The sequence below is a fragment of the Cebus imitator genome, unplaced genomic scaffold (assembly GCF_001604975.1).
Source record: "Cebus imitator isolate Cc_AM_T3 unplaced genomic scaffold, Cebus_imitator-1.0 Scaffold568, whole genome shotgun sequence".
Classification (NCBI taxonomy): Eukaryota; Metazoa; Chordata; class Mammalia; order Primates; family Cebidae; genus Cebus; species Cebus imitator.
The window spans coordinates 789,805-806,215 of record NW_016107883.1 but is presented as its reverse complement, the minus strand read 5'-3'; the positions used below and the strand labels follow the sequence as shown (position 1 = coordinate 806,215).

The 16,411-nt window shown below is 56.6% G+C and overlaps 1 protein-coding gene across 2 annotated transcripts; it reads right to left on the bottom strand.

Moving 5' to 3' along the window:
- Positions 1-1,490: 1,490 nt before the first annotated feature.
- KLF15 (Kruppel like factor 15) lies at positions 1,491-16,282 on the bottom strand. 2 transcript variants are annotated; one of them, XM_017515992.2, is made up of 3 exons: positions 16,074-16,282; positions 10,712-11,806; positions 1,491-2,726 (listed from the first exon to the last, which is right to left on the bottom strand). In XM_017515992.2, the coding sequence occupies exons 2-3, from the start codon at positions 11,779-11,781 to the stop codon at positions 2,558-2,560; spliced, it is 1,239 nt and encodes a 412-aa protein (XP_017371481.1). In that variant the 5' UTR covers positions 11,782-11,806; positions 16,074-16,282; the 3' UTR covers positions 1,491-2,557. The 2 variants fall into 2 exon arrangements, with proteins under 2 accessions (XP_017371481.1, XP_017371482.1); XM_017515993.2 differs by lacking the exon at positions 16,074-16,282 and adding an exon at positions 12,868-13,139 and having other exon boundaries at positions 2,289-2,726.
- Positions 16,283-16,411: the final 129 nt, after the last annotated feature.

Genomic DNA, 16,411 nt, shown 5'->3' with positions numbered 1-16,411 from the left:
TGCTCCCCACAACTCAGCCAAGACCCCCAGGATGCACCATAAGTGTACACACACATGCAATTCAGGTGCAACCCTGGGGCCTAGACTAGGGGGGTCACTGAGACCATCCCCCATACACACTCCCAGCCCCAAGACAACAGCAGGCTGCTGGGACACATGCCCAAGGGAGGTGAGCAGCATGTCCGGCCGGTTCTTGGCACAGAAGGTGCATATGTTCCCAGGGTTATTCCACCTCCTGTGTCATCATCCTGACCAGACAACAGTCCTCCCTGTCCCTCTGACGTCCCTCTTATCTAGGGCTGCACTGCTTGTTTATGGATGAAGAAAGCCTACGTTAACAAGGCTGGAAATCAATGCCTTGCTTCCCTAGAGTGTGTTTGCCCACAAAGGGTACGTCTGGTCAGGGGCAAAGGACAGAGGTCACCAGGCCCAGTCTCTTCCTCAGGACCATGGCTAGTCAGGATAGGATGTCCATCCTTCCATCAGCTGTGCTGTGTGCTGGGCTGCTAGCGAGAACAGTGGCCTCTGCCCTCTGAGATGCAAGACTTCACACACACACCCACATTCAGACATCTGTCTGCTAGGAGCCCATGGGTGCCCTGCCCCCAGCCTTTAGATCTCCAGGGGTCTCACTGGGAAACACTTGGCCCAACTTGCATCCAGCTCTTATAAAGCAAGGGATCCTTCTAGAAGGTTTTTGTCTCCCACTGCACATGGGTGGGTGAACCAGGGCAGCCCTCTCACTGCGTACTTCACACCAGCTGAGCCACTGAAGCAGGCCCTGGTCAGCCTCCACCTCCTGGCCATTCCCTGTGGGGCTCATAGCCCCTTCTTATGCTTGGGCCCCCCACTGCCCCCACGCTCCAGCCAGCACAGGACCTGTGGATGGGTCCATCCTCAACTGTGGAACCACACAGCAAAGACCCCAGGCATGTTGGGGAGTTAGGGAGGATGGAGGACGGGGCGTAACTGCATATACTGGCCTCTCTGAGTCTCACCCTGCCTGCTCAGGTTCCTAACAGTTTCACAATTGCCCATGCTAGTAGGAAATGGCACAGCCACGTTCCTATGGGGGTAAATACTCTCCCAGGGCACAGCGAGCATACAGGGCATGCGGAATAGGTTTGGTGGACTGGATGAGGGTAAGAAGAGCAAGAAAGAGTCTTCAATAGCAGAGTAGGTGAGCCTGGCAGGACTGGCCAGGCCCGAGGTGGCTTCCCACAGGTGCTGCCGGAATGTGGGCTGGATTTGGGTTTACAGAACTCCAGGTCAGGAAACTGGGATGAGCAGAATCCCAGCGGCTGGCCTGGAGCTAAGCTGTGCGGGAACCCTACACTGCTGGACCAGGGCTGGACCCAAGGGGCCTTTCTATCCGTCCAAATACAAAACAGGGTCCCCTGAACTCTGCAAAGGCAGAGACATAGACTTGGCCCCAGAATCACCTGCACATCCGGCAAAGCAGAGGAAAAGAGCACATGAATGCCACAAGCTGTGAGTTCTTTTTCTTTTTATTGGCAAAGTAAATATATTTTTATGAAGGACCAAAGAAAATATACATAATTGTAACATATGTACACCAGCTTCACAGATTATTTTTAATTTCAAATTTACACAAATGTTGATATGTTATTAAAAGATATTTTATGTGGATGGACCTATGTACAGTTTATTTACATACATTCATAGGATGTGAAATAAACCTGTCAAAACAAGCTAGTTCATTTATTAATTTCTAGACAAAATAAGGAATGCATTTCTAAATCAGGGTTGGGAGGCTCTATCTAGTTCTCTCACACCCAGGACAGCCTGGCCCTCTCCTCCCAAGGCCACCCTAGAGGCTGGTGTCTGGATTTGTCTGGGAACTGGAGGAGGGGACATGTCCCTGGATACAGGCGCTTCTGGCTCTGTCTGCCCTGCACATTTAACTCAAGCACATGCACTGCCAGCCCCTCAGTGGGGGACACTTTTCACCTCTCTCCTGCATGAGGCCCCAGCCGCCTGGTACTGCCCTGCCCCTCCTGGGCTCTGCCCACACTCTCTGGTGATCATGCTGAGCCGGCATCTTGGACAAAGCCACCCTCACACCACAGTACAGCCCTAGACTTCTGGCCTACTTCCTCTTCCCCCAGCGTGACTCTCTCTGGGAACCAAACATTTCATAACTGCACATTTCACTTCCCCAAGCACTAAAGTTCTGGCCTTGGCCCAGGTGGGGAGCCCAGTGGGAGAAGGGCCAGGTCCCCAAAACTCTGCCTGCAACCAGTGGCTGCAGCAGAGGCCTGGCCACCGCCGAAAGGCACGAAGGCACAAAGGCACAAAGGCCTGCCTCCAGCCCCGTGTGCCAGGGCCCAGCCCCCAGGGACGCGGGTGCGAGGCTCTAAGTCCTCCCAAGAAAGGCAGCGGTTGGCGGGCCCTGGGTTCACACCTCCCAGGCTTCAGAAGGTGGGCTGGTAACATTGTCATGTTCCTCTGGAGGAGGCAAATAAATTATTGCTTAAAAAAAATGTGGCTGGGGTGGGGATCTGGGGTGAGGGACAGGCGGGGATGTGGGGCATTTTCAGTTCACAGAGCGCACGGAGCGGCTGCTCCGCGGGAAGCGGTGCACCTTGATGTGCTTGGAGAGGTGGTCGCTCCGCGCGAACTTCTTCTCGCACACGGGACACTGGTACGGCTTCACGCCCGAGTGCGAGCGCCTGTGCCGCGACAGCTCGTCAGAGCGTGAGAACCTGCGGGACACGGCGCAGTCAGCGATGCCCGACCCTGCCTGCCCCGACCCCACAAAGATGCGGGGATGCGAGGCGTGGGCCTGGCACTCACCCAAAGGATGGCTGCGCAGACCTGCGGTCTCTACAGGATTAGGAGAGGGTCCCCCATCTGCGTCGGTAAGGCTATACTAGTTCTCAAAATATCTTTTTTTTTTTTTTTTTTTTTTGAGACAGGGTCTCAAGTATAATTTGATTCTGATCAGAATTTTCACTGAATGCCTACCATGTGCCAGGTTTGATGTCAGATTTTTTTTTTTTGAGACAGGGTCTCACTCAATCACCCAGGCTGGAGTGCAGTGGCGTGATCGCAGCTTACTGGGCTCAATCAATCCTCCTCAGCCTCCAGAGTAGCTAGACTTACAGGTATGCCCAGCATGCCCAGCTAATTTTTGTTTTGTTTTGTTTTGTTTTTTAAGATCCAGGGCCTCCCTATGTTGCCCAGGCTGGTCTCAAACTCCTGGACTCAAGCTGCTTCGGCTTTCCAAAGTGCTGAGATTAAAGGTGTGAGCCACTACACCTGGCCTCAGATTACTTCTGAATCTACTGGTGAGCCACTGTCCCAAGCTGCTTCTGCCACCTCTCCAAGATGGAAAGAACTACAGTAAAGGCTTATGCAGGCACAGTGACAGCCAGAGAACTGTCTGACTGGGAACTGCCAGAGAAGCTGGTAAGAGCTCCCGACAGGAAAGGACCCCAAGGCTACCAGGGCCCAGGGCTTCCCTCCCATGACCCACCCAGAATGTAGGGGTCTCTGAGGCCATAGACGCACTCAGTCGCTCAGGCCCTGATGCTGGCTACCTCTCACCACCCTGGCCTCATCTTCCCCACTGGACCAGAACTCCACAGGGGCATCTGTGAAGGTCTCTACAGGGCAGCCCATCCTGAGGGGAAACTGAGGCCTGGGAGGAGGAAGCAGACTTCCTTTGCAGCACAGGGAGAGGGGTCCTCAGACTTGCTACCACCCACTCCTGGAACCAGCTGTGCTGGAAGCTGGATACTCTAAGGCAGCCCCAAATAAAGACTGACCCTGCAAAGTGTGTCTGGGAATTCAGGTGGCTTCCAACATCTCCCTTTCTTGGCCCCGCTAGCCGGGGAACAGGTACTCATGTGACAGGTAAGAGCCCAAGCTGCACCGAGGACCTGGACTGCTTGCCACCAACCTCAGAGTTTTGAGGCCCACCCCACCCCTGGCCTGGCAGCAGGACCCTCCCACCCCACCTGCCCCTCCCCCAACACACTATCCAGCTCTGTGCTCCACCTGCATTGACCTTTCCTTGGTCCTTCTTGCCACAGGACATTTGCACATATTGTTCCCTTTTTCTAGAATGTTCTTCCTTCCCCCTCCTTGCTCTCTCCTACCCATTCCTTAGAGCTCAGCTCGAATGTCACTTCCTCAGGAAATCCCTCTAGGACTGCATCCAATTCTAGGTTCCCATGCCATTACACACCTCTCTCTCTTCACTCTTTCTGCTGTTGTGATTTTAAATTATCTTCAACTTTTTAATGACCGTCAGTCTGTCCCACTAGACTGTCAGCTCCATGACGGAGGACACCCTGTGGTCTTCTCGTGACCAGCCCAATGCCTGGTATATTGTAGGTGCTGAGGGGGGGCATTTCAATGCAAAAGTGGGCACAGCAAGCAGCCCCAGGGGAACAGACACTGTCAAGGAGCAGTCCCAAAGCACGTGCACACACACATACAAACACATGTACAAATATGTGCCCATACATATGTACACACACACACACAAAAAAAAAAATATGTGTCCACACATACGCACACACACAGGGACACCAGGCCCAACACCTTTTCATGGCCACCCAGAAAGAGGCGGTGCCCAGAACAGCAGTCCCCAACCAGCGATTGGAAAGGGCTGGTGATGCCGCTGTGCCCTGACCCTGTGGGTGGAGGAGGAGAAGGACCCAGCAGAACATGCTCTGGACAAGGCACAGTGGGTGGCAGGAAGGCCTGCAGGAAGAGACAGGTACTCCAACCCACATCACAGGGCGGTGGTGGCACCAGGCACAGGGCAGCACTCTCAGCACATCTCCACACTAGGTGAAGCCCAACTGCCCTGCCTGCCAGAGGAAGAAACTGAAGCTCGGGGTGCTGAGGGCCTGATCCAGGGTCACTGACAAGACAGAGCCCCTCAGGCAGGAGCAAAGGTCTTAACACAGTCCCTTGCCCTGGTGATGGCAGATGACCGGGACTCCTCCACAGTGCCTGGCTGGGTAGTATGTGTCACAGGGCCCTGTGAGGAAATGGAACAAATGTGCCCTGGCAGCCAAAGCCAACACCTGCCCCCAGCTACAGCTGAGCACACAGCTTTTGAGCAGAGGAGCTGGCCCAGGGCAGGGGCAGGCAGAAAGCTGCAGACATGGAGTGCCACACCTCCCAAGCTGCAGCCCTGGGGTCACCCAGCATCTTGCTGGCCAGGGAGCAAGGATGAGCCAGCCCCATTGGACTGGCAAGACCATGGCAAGGGTTTAAAGAAACCAAGTCACACAGCCCAGGGGATAGGTTCCTGTCTTGACAGTTCCCATCCCAGTGGGTTCCCTGTATGGTCCATTCTGGGCCTCAATTTCCTCAATCATCCAATGAAAACTTTGGCATTCCTGCCCACCTTCCAAGATTCATCTCAGAGGCCATAGGTGGTAACACAGGGCCACAGAAGCTCCTTGGGCATGATGACACCCTGGGAAAGACAGGCAGCTGAGGCAGAACCAAGCTGGACAACATGTTGTCCTCGCCTGAACTCCCTCCCTGCTGCCAAAAGGTCCTGGCACCTAAGAGGACCTTCCCTGGGAACGGAGCCCTCAGAAGACCCCTGCCTCACCCCCGTATGGCACATTCTCCCAAACACCAGCCAACAGAGAGACCTGGGGACCACAGTGGGGGACAGGGAACCCGGTGAGGAAATGCAGCCCTTGTAGGCACTAAGCTCTGCCACTTAGTAACCAGGCAACCAGGAAAGTCGCCAAGCTCCCTGAGCCTCAGTTCCTCCACCTGGAACACAAAGGACCTATTCCTGAGGACTGTGAGGATTGTACAAGGCAACCAGTAGCAGTTTACAGCCCTGCTTAGCACGTGGCAATTATTCAAGCATCATGAGCTCTAATCATCTGCATGGAGTTGAGTGTAGGGCCCGGTTCCTGCTGAGGTCCTGCAGCAGCCAGGGAAGCACCATGCTTTGTGCTGCTGAGCTGTAGGGCAGCAAGTACACAGGGGTCCAGTGTCTCTCTAGAATAGCTATAATGTCAGGACCGGTACATACAGCACCTCTGTGTGAAGGCATCCCTTCCTTAAGACACTAACTCTCATCTGCCAGAAAGACATCATCGCAAATGGTCTAGTCTCAGAGATTGCAATGGGAATGGTGCTCATTCCCACTGCAATGGGAATTGTGCAGTTCACAACCTGCCCAACCATACCAGGGGCCTCTGCCTACAGAGGGAAGGAGGTCACAAAAAGCCTTATCACACAGGGGTCATGAAAGCAGGCTGGGAGCCGGACCCAGAGGTTTGAATCCTGTCCCTACCACTTCTTAGCACTGAGGCTCAGGAGAAGCCTGCAACTCCCTTTCTCTGTCCCCCACCACATCCACTGTGGACAACAAAGGTACCCACCCTGCAGGCTGCTGACAGTTAGTCATATTTATATTCACTGCAGCAGAAGGCATTCTTTCTGGATGGAATGGCTTGGCCATTCTAGAACAGGACGTTCTGCTGCAAGGAACAAAGGATGCCTGTGTCTGAGAGTGAGGCAAGGAAACTTCTAGGAAGGCAGGCAAGCAGCACTTCCCAGACGGCTGGATCAGAACCGGGAAAGCCTGCTCTCAGCCCTGTCGAGGGTGCCGAAATCACATTATCAGAGAAGGGAGAGGGAATACTTTCAGGACCAAAAGCAGAAGGAAGTGGAGGCTGAGTACCTGGGCAGGTGCTAACCTCGGAAGGGTGGGGGGGCACCATCCATTACACAAAGGGGAGACGGGGCTGAGGGGCCCTGGCTTATTCTCCAAGTACAGGACACAGTACCAGCCCAGACCCAGCCTTGGGGCAGGAAGAGCATCCCATTCATCAGGGCCACCAGGAAGAAGAGACGAGGCCTGAGAGTGGAGAGCTCCCACACGGGGAGTAGGTGAGGGTGCAGAGCTGCCACCCCAAACACCAGGCTGAGCTGCAAGTGGAGGTGGAGGTTTCCAATACCAGAACCAGCACCCTGCACAGGGGTGCAGAGAGAGGTCCCTGAGTCTGGGCAGACAGTCTCGGTTGAACTCCTGGCTCTGTGGCTTCTTGGCTGTCTGACTGTGGAGAATTTACCCAACTGTTCTGTGCTTTAATTCTCTCCTCTGTAAAATACAGACAACATGCTGATGTCTACTAATTTTGAGAATTACATAAATTAACATGCATGAATTTTGCTCAGAGCACTGTCTATGCATTAGAGGCCCTGATTATCTTAGTTGTGGTCATTAGCTCTTTTCCAATAGCCCAGAAGCATACTCTGACACCAGCTGGGAGCACTGGGAGGCTGCAGCAGGGCTGTGCTCGGGCTCACGCATGCAACCCAGATCCATGCTCACTAGCTATGTTCCTGTGGGCATGTGATGTGAGCAGTCTGTGCCTCAGTTTCCCCCTATGTGAAATGAAGATTGGTACCTACACTTTACTGGGAAGTTGCCAAGTACTTGAAGAGCTAATGTGAAAACCTTAAGCTGTCACTACAGCCTCAAGGGCAGGGATCATTCAAGACAGAGGGCACAGAGAGGGCCGATGCCCATGCAGGAGTCTGAGCCACAGAGGGGACGTCAGCATGGCTAGATCCCACTCAGTAAGGGGAAGAGACAGGCAAGCAGATTGTGTGGGCCTATAGGCCAGAATGAGAAGGTTGAATCGAAACTGAAGCACAGCAAAGTACACTTAAAGGTCTCAGAAGGTAATGAGTTCCCCATGGCAGGAAGTATGCAAGTTAGGCTAGTGGGTAGAGGGGGTTCCAGCTCTGAGAAACTTAGAATAGTACATACAGTGAGTAGTCAGTAAGTATGATATATAAATATCACCATCATCATCGTTACTTCCCCAGTCTTTTCCAGACCCAGCTGCCCCAAAGCGGGGTCCATCCTCCCTCCTGACTGCTGCAATGAGCTGCAGGGGCTCCTTCCACCTGACGCTCAGTTGAAGACTATCGTCACATTAAGTGACACAAGGATCCTGGGTACATCACCAGGGGTTCAGAATCCCTGAAAGCCAACTGAGGACTCCCCGCTTCCTCAGAAAAGCAGCCCTCCCTAGAGGCAGGTGCCCTCAGCTCCCAGCTGAACAGCGCCTCTGCCATGAATTGCCCCAAGAGGGCCAGACCCATTCCAAGGGACCTTGGGGAAAGCTGGGGGAGCCCTCAAGAAGCCCCGGGGCATGGCTGATGGCAGGGACAGCTCCTGGGGGCAGTGCCACTGTGATCTCACTGGGCCAGGCAAACACCACACCTTTTCCTGCCAAGTAGACCCTGGGCAGCATGACTAGTACCAGGGCTCAGATATGTCAGAGCTGAATCCCCTCACAAGTCCCCACTCTCTCATGTATGCCCCCTGCCATGAGGAACTCATTACCTCCTGAAGCCACTGTATGGAAGACTAAGACCTGCCTCACTGAGATACACCCTGGGCTGAAGGGCCTATCAGCTCTCTGGCTCTAAGACATCCTGGAAGAAGGCTGGCCTTGGATGAAGACCACACCTGCCCTCCTCAACGCCCTACCCAGCCTCACCGTGACTAGAGGAGCCACTTGCCAATGGTCAACCATGGCCAGGAGACGGCACTGACAGCTGAGCCCGCCTAGGGAGTCCAGAATGGTGCTCAGAGGGAGGCTGCCCAGCCTCTCTGCAGTCCCTGCCTGCCCCTACCAAGAGGAGAGAACATGCAGGGTCCCTGTGAGTAGGCGGCACCTCCACAATAGGCACCAGCCTTGTAGGGGCTGGAGAGAATGCCTTCATGGTCCCTCCTCAGAAACTGCCTTGTACGAGTTTGTATTCTTGTGATACAAACAGCAAGGAGGCCGCTGGAGAGCCCTGCACACCCACCCTGGGCTGTGAAGGGCCAGCTCTCCACTCAGCAGTCAGGACACTGAGGTTTGGAGGGGGACCACCCCCAGGGCACATGGCGTTGGTGCCTGACCCAGGCTCAGGCTCAAGACCACTGCCCCTCACACACCTGAGCCCCTGCTTCTCTGTGAAAGGTGTCAGGGTGCTTCCTGCTTTAACCAAGAGCACTCCTGGTCCTTCTCTCAGCTTCTCTGACCTTCCACACAGTGCCCCCACTACTGTGTCCTCCTCTCACAGGCAGCCTGTCAGCTCTGTGCCCACTTGGCAGGCCTGGGCATGAACTCAGGGACGTAGGGACACCAGGATGGAGACCTTGTGAGGACTCAGGGCGGGCTCTCATAGAAGCCTCTCCAGCCTGTCTGAATGAGGCGAGAGACAGGATAGACAGTGATGTCCTCGCTCAGGAAGGGCCTCCATAACCCTAGACACCATTCAGGAAAAGTCCCTTCTATGGCCAGATTGGCACTCAATGGAAAGATGCTACCAGTGCCACAACACACATCCACTCACAGCTCCCCATCCACGGCTCAGCCTCACCAGCCAGGACCTCTGCCCCAGACAACCGTCAGTAGCTCTCAGAACCAGAGTATGGTCAAGAAAACAAAAGCTGCAAACTGCTCCCAGGGTGCTGCACCCACACATAACACGTGCACACACACACACAGGCAGTCACACATGGGACAAAAACACCTAAGACGTGTGGTCAGGAACATGACCTCAGGAACCAGGAGGACCAAGGAAGCCTCCAAACACATATGGTCATATGACACAGACACAAAGAAAGCAAGATGCATACACATGTGGGCGTGCACACACAGCTACACACCTGCTGGCGAGGCGTAGGCCTGTATACACCCCCAGGTATACAGATGAGCATGTCCCGTCTCACACATGTAGCAGCAGCCACAGCAGCAAAGATGGGGAATGTGCCAGCAGCACCCGGCGCCCCCCAGCAGGCCAGAGATTCCTTCGGAATGGGGATCCTGAACTGGGGAGGGCTGGCTCTGGCACACCGGAGCATATGCGCTCTTGGCAAGCAGCCTACATTTCAGGAAAAGGGGACACCCCCTCCCAAGGAGGGTGAGCAGCAACTGGTCTCAGGGAAGGTTGCTGGGTAACCCTGGTCGGGCCGCTACCAGCTACCATTTGAGGGCTGGTTTCCCCACCGTGCCATGAAGACCAGAGAGCCTGGGTTCTGCCGCCTGTGACAGAACCACCGGCCAGCCTAGCCTCCCTCTCAGTTGTTCTTTGCAGCCTCCCAAATGTGCCTTCTTGTCCCCAGGGAGGAAGCACAGTCCAAGCCCAGCTGACATGTCCAGAGACATCTGTGAACGAAGCTAGTCCCACTGGTTGGGGAAGCAGCATTTTCAGAATGTGACCTCTCAAATCTGACCCCTGGATTCAAATCCCATTACAAAGCAGAGGGACACCTTGGTCGGAGCCCTGGTGTCCTGTGATGTAAGTTGGGAGTGACAGTGATACTTACCCTGCGGAGCTATGGGCCCAAAGGGAGCTGCTGCCTGGCCCCTAGCCCGCACTCACCCTTGCTCGCTAGCCCCTCAATCCCTGTCCTTATCAGACTGGATGGGGAGACCCAGCAGGGAGCACAGGCCAGGGAAGCCATTCCTGGCTATCAGGGAACTGGAGATCAGCTGGCTTCTGGCTTCAGGAACCAGAAGGGCCAAGGAAGCCTCCAGGCAACTATGCCACCTCTGGGCCTGCACCCACCCACCCCTCCCCTTTCTCATCCACCTTCTCCTAATGGTGGAAAATGGCCCTGCTGCACACTCAAGTGTGCAGACATGAGTGGCCATGCTCACCGCCCAGGTCTGTCACCCGCCATACTGACCTCCAGCCGCAGCCCGGCCAGGTGCAGGCGAAGGGCTTCTCGCCCGTGTGCCGGCGCAGGTGGGCCTTGAGGTGGCTGCTTTTGGTGTACATCTTGCTGCAGCCAGGGAAAGTACATTTGTGCATTTTGATGAGTTCTGCGGCTGGGTTCTTGGGGAACTTCTGGCCCACAAGGAGACCAGCAGGGCCAGGCCCCAGGGGTCCTGACCCGACAGGCTTGGCAGCAATGGGCACAGGGGCAATGCGCACAAACTTGGAGGGCAGGTTCAAGTTGGAGGAGGGCACCACCTGGGGCACGAGCGCGAAGGTCTGCCCCTGGATGTTGACTAGGAGCTGGGCAACCTTGACATTCTCCGGGGCTTGCCCAGGGGAAGCCGGCCCCATGCCCGATTCCTGCTTTACAGGCACAGGCTGTATCTGCAGCAGCACTGGGATGGGGCCATCAGGTGTGGGGCCAACACCTGGGCCCTGGGCACCTCCTATACTGGCACCACCTGGTGGAGGGGAACAGCGCTCTCTCCCGCTGGACCCAGGATGGAGGTGGCTCCTGTGTGGCCCAGCCGAGAGCTGGCTGCAGGCATCCAAGTCCTTGCTGTTGCCTTCTGGGGCCTCTTTGACTCCCGGCTCCATGTTCTCCTCCAGAAACTCTTCAATCTCCTCCAGGGTAGGCTGGAAGGGCCTTGGGACGTCATCAGGGTCACCCAAAGGAAACTCAGGGAAGCAGAAATGCTCCCCCTTCACAGGGGTCGCTGCCCTTCGCCACGGCCCCCAGGCCATTGGGCCACTGCTGGCACCGCTGCCCCCGCCACTGCCCAGCGTGGCCTGGGACAGTAGGAAGTCCAAGATGCTGTCCTGGCTCTTGGTGCCCGGGCCTCCACAATAGCAGGAGCAGAGGGCTTGAGAGTCGGGACTGGCACAGGAGCAGGGGCTGGAGGCATCACTGTCGTCTTCGGAGAGGGGTGAGGGCAGCATGTGATATGCCCGCTGGCTGACCAGCCTATCACTCAGATAACCAACTGAGCATTTTGGCGACGAGAAGTTCTCGTCCACTGGAAGCAAGTGGTCCACCATTCTGGCCTGGCCGTGCCGGTGCCGGCTATAAGGAAGGAACACAGGAGGCCTAGTCAGGACAGTGCTCACCTGCCACCTCGCAGGCCTCCGACCCCACCCTCAGCTGCCTGCCCACAGCCTCCCACTGCCAAACGCCTGGATCCTGCCTCCATCCCCCAGGAGAGCTGTGCCTGCAAGAGTGTTTTCTGAAATTGCACCACCTGTTTGCAAAAGAGACCTCTCCAATCCCATTGCACAACCAGAGGCACTTCTGGTTTCAAACAGATTTTCCGGAATTATCATGGAAAATAGCACATGTGTCTGTGAACAACTGAGCGTGGGTGAGTATAAGAGAAGGATGTGCACATGGGGGCTCTCTGGACCCCAGGAGGGCCAAGGCCCAGAATCAGTCCGCCGCCAACACCATAGGCATCACTGTGCATCTGAGGACTCCTGACCTCAGCTTTACGCCTGTTGAGTCACAGAATGGGGGTAGAACAGCCATTTGCCCTCTGACCCTCATGTTGCTGGGGCTTCCAGAGGCCAGATTACGCAAATAAAAATACAAGTCACCAGTTAAACTTGAATTTCAGATTTAAAAAATAAACTACTTTTAATATAAGTATGTTCCCAATATTGGATAGGACATACTTACATTTAAAAACTATTTCACCTTGAGGTTCAAATTTAACTAGGCTGCCTGCATTTTAACTGGGCAAGTGTAGAACAGAGGTAAAACAGTCAAAGACCAAGAAGCCCCTGCCCACATGGCTGTTTCCCCACCTGATGGGGAAAAGCTCCTCTACTCTCCAGTCCTCAAACCCCGCAGAGCCAAGTGCCCTGTGAGTGGCACAAGCTTGAACGCAACCCTCTCACTGCACCCTGATGCTTTAGCACCCTAGTGGCCAAGGCCCTGCCCCTCTGGTGATAACCCAGCCGACCACCAAGGGCCCAGAGCACCTGCAAGTGCATAACTGCTTTGGATTTCACACCCATCTAGTAGGAGAGGAGATAACCGCCGCCCCCTCCACCCAGCCCTTTCTGGCCAATAAGGAAGTGGAGTCCCCTGCACCCTCTGCCACTGCTGTCTCCATTTGGGACACTCACCACCTTGAGAAGGCTCAGCTAATGCCTGTCTCCCCCTGAGACAGTGCACTCCATGTCTCTGCTGTGTTCCCAGTGCCTGGACTGGCCCCTAGTGCCCAGGAAGGGCTCAAGAGAACTTTGATAGAGAAGAGAAGGGAAAGCTGTGTCCTTTGAAGTCAAAGGACATGCTAGGTCTGGTGTCCAAGGAGAGTCAATAGTGTCCAACTCTGACCAGGCCACTTCTGTGAACCTTTGCCCCTGCTCAATGACCACGGCGGGCTGGGTGTTTATCAAGGTTGGGGAAGGGGAATGTTCTGCACCAAAGTCAGAGGTTCTCTGCTGCCCAGCATCATCTCTACACCCAGCCCCTCTGTCTCCCAGACCCTTCAGGGCCTGGCACTGAGCACTGCCCAGTGGCCAATACCACAATCAGCTATGACCTTGGGCAAGTCCTTGCTCCACTTCCCAAACCTCAGTTCTGTTCCATGCTTCAAAGATCTCTAAGTCTCTTCCTGCTCAGGGACCCCAGGACCTTTGACCTCAGTTCCCAACTTACCCAGGAAGCTTCATGGAACTCCAGGAAACTAAGGCAAGGTCTGTGCCCCAGGCCAGTTTTGCTAGGAGGACATTTGGCTTTTTGGTTTAAATACTCAGCTAAGGATTTAAACCTGGAATGTGTTTTAAAATGCACCTATTCACAAAATCAGGTGCTGGGAAGGAATGAAAGTGCCAGACACTGTGAAGGGCACAAGGCGGGCAGAGCCCACACTCCACCCTGGGCCTCCCCCAAACCTTTCCGACCCTCCAAGCAGGGGATCTGTTCCTGAGTCTACGGTTTGTCTTCCAGGTGACTTTGGGCAGGTGCACAGCCTTTCCATGCCTGTCTCAGTCTGTGAGATAGGGGTGCTTCCAACAATGCCTGGTTCCTCAGGTGTTGTGAGAACCCCATGAGCTGACGCTTGCTAAGCACCCCCCTCCGGGTCTGGCACACTGGCAGCACTCATCCAGTGCCAGCCAATGGTGTCAGCCTGCAGGTACCGCAAGTGTGTTGCCTCTGCCCCTCTACTGTGATGTTAAGGAATAGGGGGCCTTCAACCCTCCTGGGACCCAGAGCAGGCCTTAGAGCCCTCCCCTGAAACACAATCACTAACTGGCCATCCCATGATATTAAGTAATTACTGTTAATATTTTTAATTGTGATAATGGTATTGTGGTTAAAAGAGGCCTTGCCTTTTAAAGACATAGATATTGACAGATAAAGTGATCTAAAAAGTACAGTAGAAGGGCTAGAAGGAAACGCCCTCCAATGGCTTCCTAAGGATGGGTGGCCCTATCTCCTGGCAGCACCCGAGTACTTGGCCCTCCTGACTCTTCACAGACCTCACCACCCACTGCCCCTCTCCTAGTCCAGGTGTGCTCACCTCACTTCAGCCTCAACTGGGGGCCCCTGCCCTGACTCTTCCCCCAGCACTGCAGGTAGGAGCTGCTTAGTTAGGTCTAGGCTCAGAATTCACCCCAGTGGGAGCCTCCTGGCCTCCCCGTTCGTTACATCACCCTATATTACACTCTTCCCTGCAGGTCCCACTGTGGGAAATTATCTTGGTTATGTGTTTGTGAACTTTGCTTCCTGTCTACCTTACCACCAGAATATCAGCTGTCGGGACTGTTCACTCCAAGGCTGTCTCCTAGAGTCTAAAACAGGGCCCAGCAGAATTTGCTGAATGAGTGAATGGAAGGTCCCCGGGGGTGGGGGTGGGGGCGGAGTCTAGGAGTGGGTGGCCCAGGTCAGGCAATAGGGTCTTAATGCTGAGATGAGCATCTCAAGGGGACGCACCCAGGCACTGAGAACCCAGAAAGGGTTCTGGGATGGCTCAGGGCACCGACATCAAAGAGAGGACACCCTAGGGCTGGAGCCGGCTCAACCCCTAAAACACAGGAGCACGTGGGGCGGCCAGAGGCACAGACTGCATGCAGGGGGAGGGGACACGCTGTTCCGGGCACAGTCCCCGGCTGGCCGCCGGACTCCGCCCCCTCCCCTGGCCGGGCCAGGCCTGCTGTTTATCCTCCCGGGGACACAGCGGCTGCAGGAACAACATGTAATTGATAACAAGCCCAGCGCCAGCCAAGGGCTTGCCATTGGGTCAGCGTGCAAATCACGGGGGTGGTGGAGGGGGCCGCCCTTCAAAATAAGAGTCCCGGGTCCCTGCGCCGCCCGCAGGCCCCAAAGTCGCAGAGTCCGGGCTTTCTCACACCTGTAGGGCGGCAGGGTCTCCCCAGGGGTCACCTGGTCCTGGGGGACAGGGGAAGGGAGATTTGAGGCACTCAGACATTTGGAGATTTTGTCACCTCCAAGGGCCGTGGGAGAAAACAGCCCCTCTGTACCCTCCGTAAGAGGGGGGGTTCCATGGGTAACACCACCGGGGGGAGGGAAGAGTGAACCGAATCACCATATGGGATGGGGGCAGCCTCTATGCCCCGCCGCGGCCATCCCTCGGCCAAGCCATGGCTTTGGTAATGTTCGGTCTGAGGGGACGGGGACTCAGCATGGAATGAGACGCGTGAACGGTGCGGGTGTGCGTGAAGGGGTGTGAGTTCCTGTCGTGTGACTGCGTGTGCGGGGCGTGGTGCGCGGCGGCAGCTGTGGCTGTGCGGGAGGCTGCCCGCGAAGTGCTCGCGCGGAGCCTCCGTGGGTGTCCGTGCGTGTAGACAAACGTGGGAAATGAACAGCCGGCTCAGACCCCTTCTAGAACCCTGGACCGCTGCCCGCTGGGCACCATGCCCTCGTCCCGCGCCCCCCTGTGCCCCCACCACTGCTGTGGTGACCGACAGTAACCCCTCCCTCTCCGGCCCCTCCGCCCCCAACCCTGGACCGGCCGGCGCGTCCGCTCGCCCCCTCCTCTCAGCAGGCCGCGCTGGTGCCCACCATATGGGAAGGCAGGCCCGCCAGGCGCGCCACGGAACCGCCCGGCCAGGCACCGAGGCGGCGGCGCGGGCCTCAGCAAAGTGCTGGTGGGCTACCGGGGTGGGGGGGTCACCTCCCCCGGGCTTGTCCGACTCCTACCCCCCTCCGCGGGAGCCCACCGCGCTCCTCCGATATTCCTCGGGCACTCGCGCGGTGCTTCCGAGAGCTGCGCGGGCGCACGGCCACGCGTCCCGAGGCCCGCCAGCCCCCTGATCACCCAGGGCCGCGTTCACTCGGCAGGCCGGCCCCGCCGCGCCTCTCCCACCTGAACTTGGCGCACGCCCGACCCGCGGCCAGGCCCCGGCGGTCCTGCGGCCGGGAGGGCTGGGCTGGGGGCGGCGGCTCGGCTCTCGGTCCGGCGGCTGCCGGGGGCCGAGCCGCGGGTACTGCGCTGGCTCGCTAGCCCGCCGGCCCGCGGGTCGCTGCGGCGGAGCACTAGCCCGCCCGCAGCTCGCTGGGCGCTCACTCCCCGCCACTCACGTGACGCCGCGGGCGCCGCGAAGGCTCGCAGGAGGCTCGGCCCCGGCCGCGCGCCCCATTGGCCGGCGCCGCGCGTCACAAGCCCCCGCCCCGCCCCGGCCCCGCCCCGGCCCGCCCCCGCTG

What these genes read in the sequence shown, in the direction of transcription:
- KLF15 (XM_017515992.2), bottom strand. Translation starts at nt 11,781, where the DNA reads ATGGTGGACCACTTGCTTCCAGTGGACGAGAACTTCTCGTCGCCAAAA. An exon ending in TGGCCGGGCTGCGGCTGGAG is followed by an intron (nt 2,727 to 10,711) that starts GTCAGTATGGCG and finishes CGTGTCCCGCAG; the next exon opens with GTTCTCACGCTCTGACGAGC.